The 9,227-nt window shown below is 39.1% G+C and overlaps 1 protein-coding gene across 1 annotated transcript; it reads left to right on the top strand.

The window, feature by feature from the left end:
• Positions 1–2,423: 2,423 nt before the first annotated feature.
• On the top strand, positions 2,424–7,856 carry LOC121311341 (butyrophilin subfamily 2 member A2-like). The gene is made up of 4 exons (XM_041243920.1): positions 2,424–2,472; positions 2,979–3,021; positions 4,336–4,412; positions 6,933–7,856. Exons 3-4 carry the CDS (start codon positions 4,406–4,408, stop codon positions 7,427–7,429), a joined length of 504 nt encoding a protein of 167 aa, XP_041099854.1. The 5' UTR covers positions 2,424–2,472; positions 2,979–3,021; positions 4,336–4,405; the 3' UTR covers positions 7,430–7,856.
• The last annotated feature ends 1,371 nt before the right edge of the window (positions 7,857–9,227 follow it).

The following is a 9,227-nucleotide window of genomic DNA, read 5'->3' as shown; positions in this document are numbered from 1 at the left end:
GATGTAGAGTTGTTAATTCTTATACCTCCTAGATGTTCCACAAAGCGATCAGCTAAACGACGTTTTGTTACACTCACTAAGGGAGTCCCTGCTAGAAGGTTCCAGGATGACAGCTGTACTGAAGTCCCCTAGCCAAGGTGCCTCAGCCTGGGGATCAGAAAACTCTAGAAGAAAGGCCCCGGCCTGACCGGTAACCTCACTGGATGGAAAAGTACAGGCTGAGTTCTCCTGTTCACTCCATCATGCCGATCACACCAGCAGGGGGCACTCTTCCGGGTTGTGAACAAGCAGTCAGCGCGCCGGCCCCGCCCATCTCACCAGCCAACCTTCCCCTCGAGAATGATTGTTGTGTTTGAAGCAAAATAACCTAAACCAGTATGAAATAAAAACCCGTTAGCCGTAGATTCCAATTTACTGCATTCATGTGTGTGTGTGTGTGTGTGTGTGTGTGTGTGTGTGTGTGTGTGTGTGTGTGTGTGTGTGTTGTAGTGCTGTGATTTTTTCTTTAGTGTGTGTATAGTTCATTTTGGTGTTTTTCAGTTAGCTTTAGCTGAAAAACATTTGGGGAAATACAAATGTAATAACATAGCTGTAAACATGTACGTACATGCTTTGAGCTTAATGTACTGTAAAGTGCTTTGAGCTTAAGAGTGTTTTGAAAGTACTTGAGAGTGTTTTGAGCATAGATGTAGAGTGCTATGAACGGGTGACTGGTAGAGTGCTATGAATGTGACCGGAGTGTTTCAAAAATAACTGGTAGAGTGCTATGAACGTGACCTGAGTGTTTTGAAAGTGGCTAGTAGAGTGCTATGAACGGGACCGGAGTGTTTTGAAAGTGACTAGTAGAGTGCTATGAACGGGACCGGAGTGTTTTGAAAGTGACTAGTAGAGTGCTATGAACGGGACCGGAGTGTTTTGAAAGTGACTAGTAGAGTGCTATGAACGTGACCTGAGTGTTTTGAAAGTGACTAGTGGTGTGTTTTGAGCGTAGTACACCTGTACTAGATCAAAATACACAGCAGCGATCCTCATGCAGTCCGTCAACATTCTGTTGGAGTCTATCAGCACTCAGAACTGGGCAGACACATGGCAAATGACAGTTAATAGAACAAAGTGTAAGGTGCTGCACACAGGCAATAAAAATGTGCATTATAAATATCATATGTGGAAATACTGAAATTGAAGAAGAAATCTATGAAAAAGACTTAGGAGTTTATGTTGACTCAGAAAGGTCTTCATTGAGACAATGTGGGGAAGCTATAAAAAAGGCCAATAAGATCTAATTGAAACATTCACAATTCTAAAAGGTATTGACAATGTCGACCTAAGGGACTTTTTCGACCTGAAAAAAGAAACAAGGACCAGGAGTCACAAATGGAGGTTAGATAAAGGGGCATTTAGAACAGAAAATAGGAGGCACTTTATTACACAAAGAATTGTGAGGGTCTGGAAGCAACTAGCCAGTGATGTTGTTGAAGCTGACATCCTGGGATTCTTGAAGAAGCTGTTTGATGAGATTCTGGGATCAATAAGCTACTAACAACCAAACGAGCAAGATGGGCCGAATGGCCTCCTCTCGTTTGTAAACTTTCTTATGTTCTTATGTTCTTATTTCTCCTATCAGTTCAGATTGAAGCATTTATATTTTTGCCTGAACTGATTTTCTGGATTTTCCACAGGGGAGGGGGGCGCTTCTCATAGGACCTGTCCCAGACCCCTTATTAAGATAACCGGCAACTGTTGGTGAGTGCTGCCTTATCTGAGGAGTATTGCAGCCACTTAACCACATTCTGCAAAATATGTTGCATAACCTCTTTGACAGAGGAACTCCACCCCAAAGTTCCTGAAAAGGAAAGCTAAAGTTTTGAAAGCACTGAAATGAAGAAAAAAAGAAAGAAATGTTTGCTGTGGGTGTTTGTGTTCTATTATTGCATTTTACAATTACAATTATTTTTAAAGATGGCAAGAGACCAACCAAACTCATTCACATTATTGGCCTTTCAGAAACACTTTTGTGTCAATGTTCTGCAACCAACTAATGTGTAGTATTGACATATGTGGTGCTAGTAATTCAGTTATGCAAACTGAAATCTTTAAAAAAAAAACAATAAACACATTCATACATAAAAAAAAAATCTAATTTATTAAGTGATGAAACATAAAACAGTACCTCGTACCAGCTGCAATGCAAACACAGGCATGAGGAGGAACAAAGTTAGGAAGCTCATTTTAATTCAACAGTTTTATTTTTTAAACATAATTAAGACAATGGCAATACCTGTTGTTGAAATGAGGGAGGATACATTGTAATTACTAGCACCCCCCCCCCCCCCTTTGCAGATCTACACGCCCACATGAGAGGATTATTTAAGGAAGCACACATTCCCTGGCAGTCATCTGTTTAACTAGCTGTTAACAGGTAGCATATCTCTTCTGAAGAAACTACAGCAAATTGTTGCTCACAACAGTCCTGTAAGTATTCTTGATACTGCAGATTTCATTGTATGTGATGATGGAATGTTTCTGCTTTAGAAAATATTTTGAGCATTTAATATCCAGATGTGTTCAATTGCTTTGTAGCACAATGTAGGTTATGTGAAGATGTTTGTTAGTAATTTTAATTGATTCATGGCAGTCGTACAAGTTTGTTACTGTATTCAGAGCTCTTCTAGTCATTGTAATGAACAAAGGGTACAGCAATAGTCCAAACACATGATGTACAATAATTCAAAGTCTGTGTTACCATGCAATATTAAGATCCTTCTACTAAAGATAGACAGAGACAGAGGTATAGACAGCAGTCCAGGCCAGAGATAAATGGAGACAGACAGAGGTATTGACAGCAGTCATGAAACACCAGCAGGGTGTACACACCTCTTGTCAGGATGCTCCACACACTGTCTCATGCCCCACACAGCACAGTGAAGTAATTTAAGAGACAGCTGAACCTTCACTAATGCTCTTGTATTCCTTACCAGCTTGTGCAGCTCCTAATCAGAAAAACCAAAAGCCACCCAACAGGTAAGTTGATTAAATGTCTTAATTTATTCCTGTAACACTGTAAAAGTTCTTTTAAAGACAAATGTGCTAAGAAATGTAAAGAACTAGAGGGGGAGTCGTATGGATGATGTGAATTGGAGGGGAGGGTTGTTCTGCCAGGGCTGGACATTGTCTCGCGGTGGTGCACAGGACTGAATGGTTTCAGATCTGAAGCCAGCCTCTCCCTCTATAGTCAGGTGATCAACTCCTGGAAAGAGCTTCTCTGGCATGAGACTGGCTGGTGTAAAAGGGAAGCACTGCTCAGAGAGTGGAGGCTGGAGGGAACCTGCATTATCCTCTGGGCCTCTTCACTGGCACTAAGGGAGTCTTTGTGAAGCGGTGCAATAATTCACAAACTGGGAGGGGAGAAAATAGAAAAATAATTGGTCACTGTAAATTAAAAAAGTTAAATACTCAAACATGCATGAAACGGGATCAGATCCTATACAATATAATGCATCTCTTATCAAATAATTGTAAATAACTAAAAGAAACGGAGATGGTATAAAAATGTTATTTTTAACCCTAAAGACACGCGCTGCCATCGATACCAGAATTCTTTGTCACTGCATGATTTCAGGATGAAGGGTTTTCAGTCTTGAACGATCCAGCAGCGCAGGGGTGGCCAACCGGCGGCTCTTTTGTTGTCAAAATGCGGCTCTTTGAACTTCCCATATATTTCATTACACAATGAATAAGTTATTTATTTATGTATGTATGTATTCATTTATTTACTTATTTGTTTATTTATTTGATATGTGCATTATTTTTACAATAAGTCTCTGAGTTATTTTCTTTCCATTATAAGCCGATTCATTTCTGACCTTAGCCAATCAGCAGCGTGGCAGCAACACTTTTTTTTGTTACATAGCAACTAACTAGCAAATCATATCCCCCCTTACACAGAAGGCCGGAAACCGGTCACTTTACTTTGAACAGGACTGGCTTCTGCTTTGTTCATAATGCCAGAATAAAATAGCGAAAAAGAAAATCTGAAGATGAACATCGAACCTTCTTACCGGACGGGGAGAGTAATGGAGTTTTTTGTTGAATGCAATGGAAAACTTCTGTGCCTTATTTGCCAGTGCCTGGTTGCATTAAACATCTTACTATTAAGTATTCTTAGTATTCATAGTACTCTTTGAGAACGTGTGGGTTAAGAGAACACTCTGCTTGCTCCCGGAGGGGTGTTCTCTTAGCCATACTGTATGTTCAGCCAGCATTGGCAGAGCTGACAGGAGAGCGCCTGAAAAGTTGCATTTGCATTCCTCTATGGTGTTTGTGTTTTGTTTCCAGCCTTGCACAGACCACAGCAATATCCTTGTTCTTCTGCATCCCAGTGAAGGGTCAACTCAGAGAAAATAAAATGGCAGGTATGAATATTTGTATATAAATTCATTCATCTGTTTACTAAACTTATTTTAATGTAGGATTTTATTAAATTCAAAAGTGAAACATTCTAAATTAAAAACATATACTTTTTGAAATCTGAAATCTGAAATCAGCAGCAGGTTGAGTGCTGGTTAGGAAACAGCTAGCCTTTGACTTTCAAACAATCAGTCTGTCTTCTCTTTTCATTGTTCCCCTCTCTGTCTCGTCACTTTTGCATGCATGGCTAGATAGAAGATGCATAGTTCATGCTTTGTAAAGATTTTCTTTGTGAGTAATTCAATCACATGCTTTCTCAGAGGTAAGTCACAATGCTCTTGTTTAATTATTAGGAAATTATGAAGTTGGTCCATGTGTAATTCCAAGTTCAAGCAAAAAAAAGCTAAACTATTTGAATGCACAAGTACAATTATTAATTCCAACACGGTTGTGTTGTTGTTGTTGTTACCTATACTGCTTGGATACTGAAAATAATAGCATAATGTCGACTGGTCACTTCAATTATTCAACTAAGTTAAAAAGTTATAATTTTAAAAGCATCTGGTGTGATAGACTAGTATGTTTATTCTGTATTATGGCAGCACAGCAGTTCCCATTATAAACCCCTATTTTGTGCAGCTCCAAAAGTGGGTTTAAGTTCAACCTTCACCTGAAACTTTTGATTTCAGGTCAGACTGGTAGGCTGAATCTTTTTTTCCCAAATATGATGTCATTGTGTTCAGTAGCTTTTGAGCTAAAGTACGTCCAAAAAAAACAGGTGGCTTTGTAGCTGGGAGAGGGTTTTTTTTTATTCAGCTGTAGGCAAAGCAAACAAACAAAAAAGAAACTACTGGACAGTTATTACTAAAATTGGGCAAGTTACTTCATCTAAGCAGTCTTCGGTGCCTTCTGTGGGTGGGGAGGGTTAAAAACGTGTGTTTTAATAAAAGAAAGTCATTTTTAAATGAGCGTTGCGCATGAGCAGTTGTACGCTCCAGGAAGCGTGTCGACGAGCAATGCGCCCGTCTACAACCAGATCACAACCGCAGCTAAACATATTTGCCCTCAAGCCATTTCTTTTTTTTATTTAATACAAGTTAGACAAGTACAACAACATAAACAATATTTCAGTTCTGAGGTGGAGGATGATGGAATTGTTTTTCTCCATGGATATTATTTATGAAGCAAATCTCCACTAAGTTAAAGTAACTAGTTGCTTTTCATATATAAATATCTGCTCTGCTCATAGATCTGCTCTCGGCTGCCCTGGGAACAGGGAGCGGAAGTGTGTGCTGGTTGGTTTACAGTCTGTGTGCCGGACTGCGTGATATTACATTTGTGTGATTAGATTTTGCTGTGTTTTAGTAGAATATGATATCGAAACACATGCACAATATCGATATAACATTTTCATATTGTTGCCCCCCACTATTGATTTATTATGCAGATATATATTATTCCCAAGTACAAAAATGAACTAGCCACATATTTTATCCTGATAATCATCCATCATTTAGAAATCAAACAAGCAAATACATGATGAATACATATTACTACAAATCACCAGTGTATTCTTACCTTCTTTTTTACTTTCTAAAACAAGAATCTGTATGAACGTTACTAGATGTATTTGTGCAAGCAACGCATCAAGCTGATCACGCATTCTCAGTCACAAACATGTTTGCCAACTAGTTTCTTTTACAAAGAAAATCTGAGCACAATATTTACCTGCATAGTTATATATCATGAAAACCAAACAAACAGCAAACCCCGTGTATAATACAGCATGGCATAAAAACCTGCAGAAATGTAACATTCCAGTAATACATAATAAGTCAACATAACTTACCTGTTGAGCCCCCCTGCGATTAAAGCAGGAAAGCTTAGGCATCAGGTCATATGAAATAAAGTCCTTTTTGATATTTTGTGAATCCAGTTCCTTAGCTTTGGTGAAAATAATATCTTTCAGTGTGGTAAATAGCTCACAAAGATTGGAGTTTCTGTTCAGATTAATTATATAAAGTTAAAGTGCATAGCATACAGTTTGTGTTTTTATGTGTGGACAGGACATTTATAATTGAGACTTTAGATGAAAAAAGCCCTTCATACATTTTGGATTTATCATTGTTTCTTTGTACTTTAAGTTCATTTCCAATGTGTGCTTGTTGGACTCACTGAAGATGTATTCTACTAGCTCTGCTGAAAACAACACACAGCCCAAAGAATCCAGCTGGTTGCGCTGCGTGGCGTGGTGTGAATCTCACAACATAACCTCTGTGGAATTATTTATGTTTGATGTTATTTTCTATTCTGCCAATTCTGTTACTCGGTCACTGTGACCAACTTAGCAACTCCCCCCTCCCCCCTCTGGCAAATTTGGCGCTTCAGTCAGAGTGCCCAGCTATGGTATGCACTAACGAACCTGAGAATGAAACAGGTGACCTCTCTGTACCGTTGGGCACGTAATCCACTTAGGGCCCCTGCAATTCTATTAACACATTTAGTTTCTTATTTTTTTCTCTTAGTGACCATGGATGAAAACACAGCCAACAAATACCTGTCGGTGACCAATGGGAAACAAGTCAAAGTGAATCCTACAGCCTCTGACAAACCCTTCAGTCTGGATAGGTTTGACATGAAGCCATGTGTTCTGAGCAGACAAGCATACAACTCAGGCATCATAAAAGTTGAAGTGGATGTAGATAAGATAAACATGTGGAGAGTTGGAGTTGTTACAAAGTCTGCCAAACGCCACGGGTTCACCATGATGCAACCCAGTAATTACTACTGGGTTGTAGAGTGGAATGGGCGTGAATTGGTTGCTCTCGATTACACGCAGAAAGTCATTCATAAAAAATTTATCCGAACGCTAGTCATGTATCTGGATGTCGATAACAAGAAAGTTACATTTGATGTTGACGACAATGTCAATGTCTACACTTTTGATAGGATGGCTTTTTCTGAGCCTCTCTATATACTATTTTCTACTACAGATGAAAACAATCAACTTACAATCAAATAACTCTGTAGCTCTGGAAGTAATGAAGCAGATGATTGCTTTCCCAGTGGAAAGCTAAGAAGTCACTGCTGTCTTGTTGTTTTAAAATGCTTTATAATCTGAATTCTGATTTTCCTTGAAAATGTGCTGTGCTTTGTCAATGTTATTAATTACTAGCCATCTTCTTCTAAATCTCTTCTATCAGCTCAAAATTAAATTAGAGATATGTATCATATGCAGCAACAAGACAGGTCTTTGTTTTTTTTTGCAATTTTCAACATTCCTTCAGGTCTTCACACTGCTACATAAATATTGCTCCTTGAGACCTCCAGAGCTGCAAAAGCAGAGATATGTGAATTGTGTATCACTAGCAGTGTGTTGCATGCCTGAGGCAGTCTATGTTACTGTTATAAAGAAGATTTTCTTTCAATAAATTCTTTCTGCAAATGAATGATCTTGACGTCTTTTTTGAAACATTAGAAAATTAACAATGTAACTGTCCAGAGAAATATAGTCAGTGCCGCATTATCGAATAAGCGGCAGTCCCAATTAAATGAGAGGCATTGGAGAGGACCTTACTCACACTTCTATTCATAATGTAGCATTATAGGGGGAAAGGGTGTTTAATAGCAAACCTGACGTGGCTGTTTGTTCCTGGAAACACTTTACAGGCTTATTTAAATAAGAACTTAACACCTAGGCGGCGTGTGCACAGATCTTATTGAAATGAGCCAGTTTTGTTTGGAGAGGCTGGTATTCCACACATTTCACCCTGTGTTTATTGTACACTAAGATATATAAACACACACACATTTTATATATATATATATATATATATATATATATATAATATATATATATATATATATATTATTTATTTTATTTTTTTTTTTATTACTGTGTTACCAGCGAGTCTGAACACTAAGTTTCATTCTTTGTGTTGAGTTTGACAAATAGTCGGACTGACAGACACAAATAAAAGCTGTAAACCGGATTCATTCTGCGTGTTTTTGAGAGCTTGTATCATGTACAGCACAAAACAGACCTCAAAACCACTCGGGTGCTACACATAGATCTGACATTGTTTTTTTGAATTTTTTTTTCCAACATAAGGTGGCCAAATAAATGAAGTTTAGCAGAGTGTAGCATCAATAAAAATGTATTTCATTCAAAATCCTGGCCCTTGGTTACTGTAAACGTATGGACTGTTTAAAAATCGTTAGGTTATTACCATAACCCCGGTTCCCTAAAAGAGAATGACAACCATTACCGAATGGGAAAGAGCCCTCTCTGACCGTCAATCACTGAGCATATATAAAAAAGCTGCCCTATCAGCCCTGCTTTGAAGGGGAAGTCCCTCCCACTTCCTGTTGAAGAGGGACGTCCTCACAGTAGCACATCGCCATTTTCTTTCAAAAACAGATGTCAGCTGGGGACACGACCTCAAATGGTAATGGTTGTCATTCTCTTTCAGGCAACCAGGGTTATGGTAATAACCTAACGTTCCCTTTCAATTGAATGGCAACCATTACCGAATGGGAAAGCTGTTCCAAAGCTGTCGTGGCTCCAGATGACCAACAGTACAGCCTCATGGCGATAGCAACAGAGCCCACATGATGCCTAAGGGCATGGCGCCTGCAACACCCTAGAGCCCAGAGAGGGTCTGGCTCGGTTTGTAACATCAAGGCGTTAAAATCGTGCAACTGTCTGACCACCTGTCCATGTAGCAGCATTGCAGAGCTCATCTAAGGAGGCACCATGAAGGAAAGCCCACAAAGTTGCCTAGCCCCTGGTAGAATGGGCCGTAATGTTCCCCGGTAAC

The sequence above is a fragment of the Polyodon spathula genome, unplaced genomic scaffold, assembly GCF_017654505.1.
Source record: "Polyodon spathula isolate WHYD16114869_AA unplaced genomic scaffold, ASM1765450v1 scaffolds_3138, whole genome shotgun sequence".
NCBI lineage: Eukaryota > Metazoa > Chordata > Actinopteri > Acipenseriformes > Polyodontidae > Polyodon > Polyodon spathula.
This window is presented reverse-complemented; position numbering and strand designations above follow the sequence as displayed.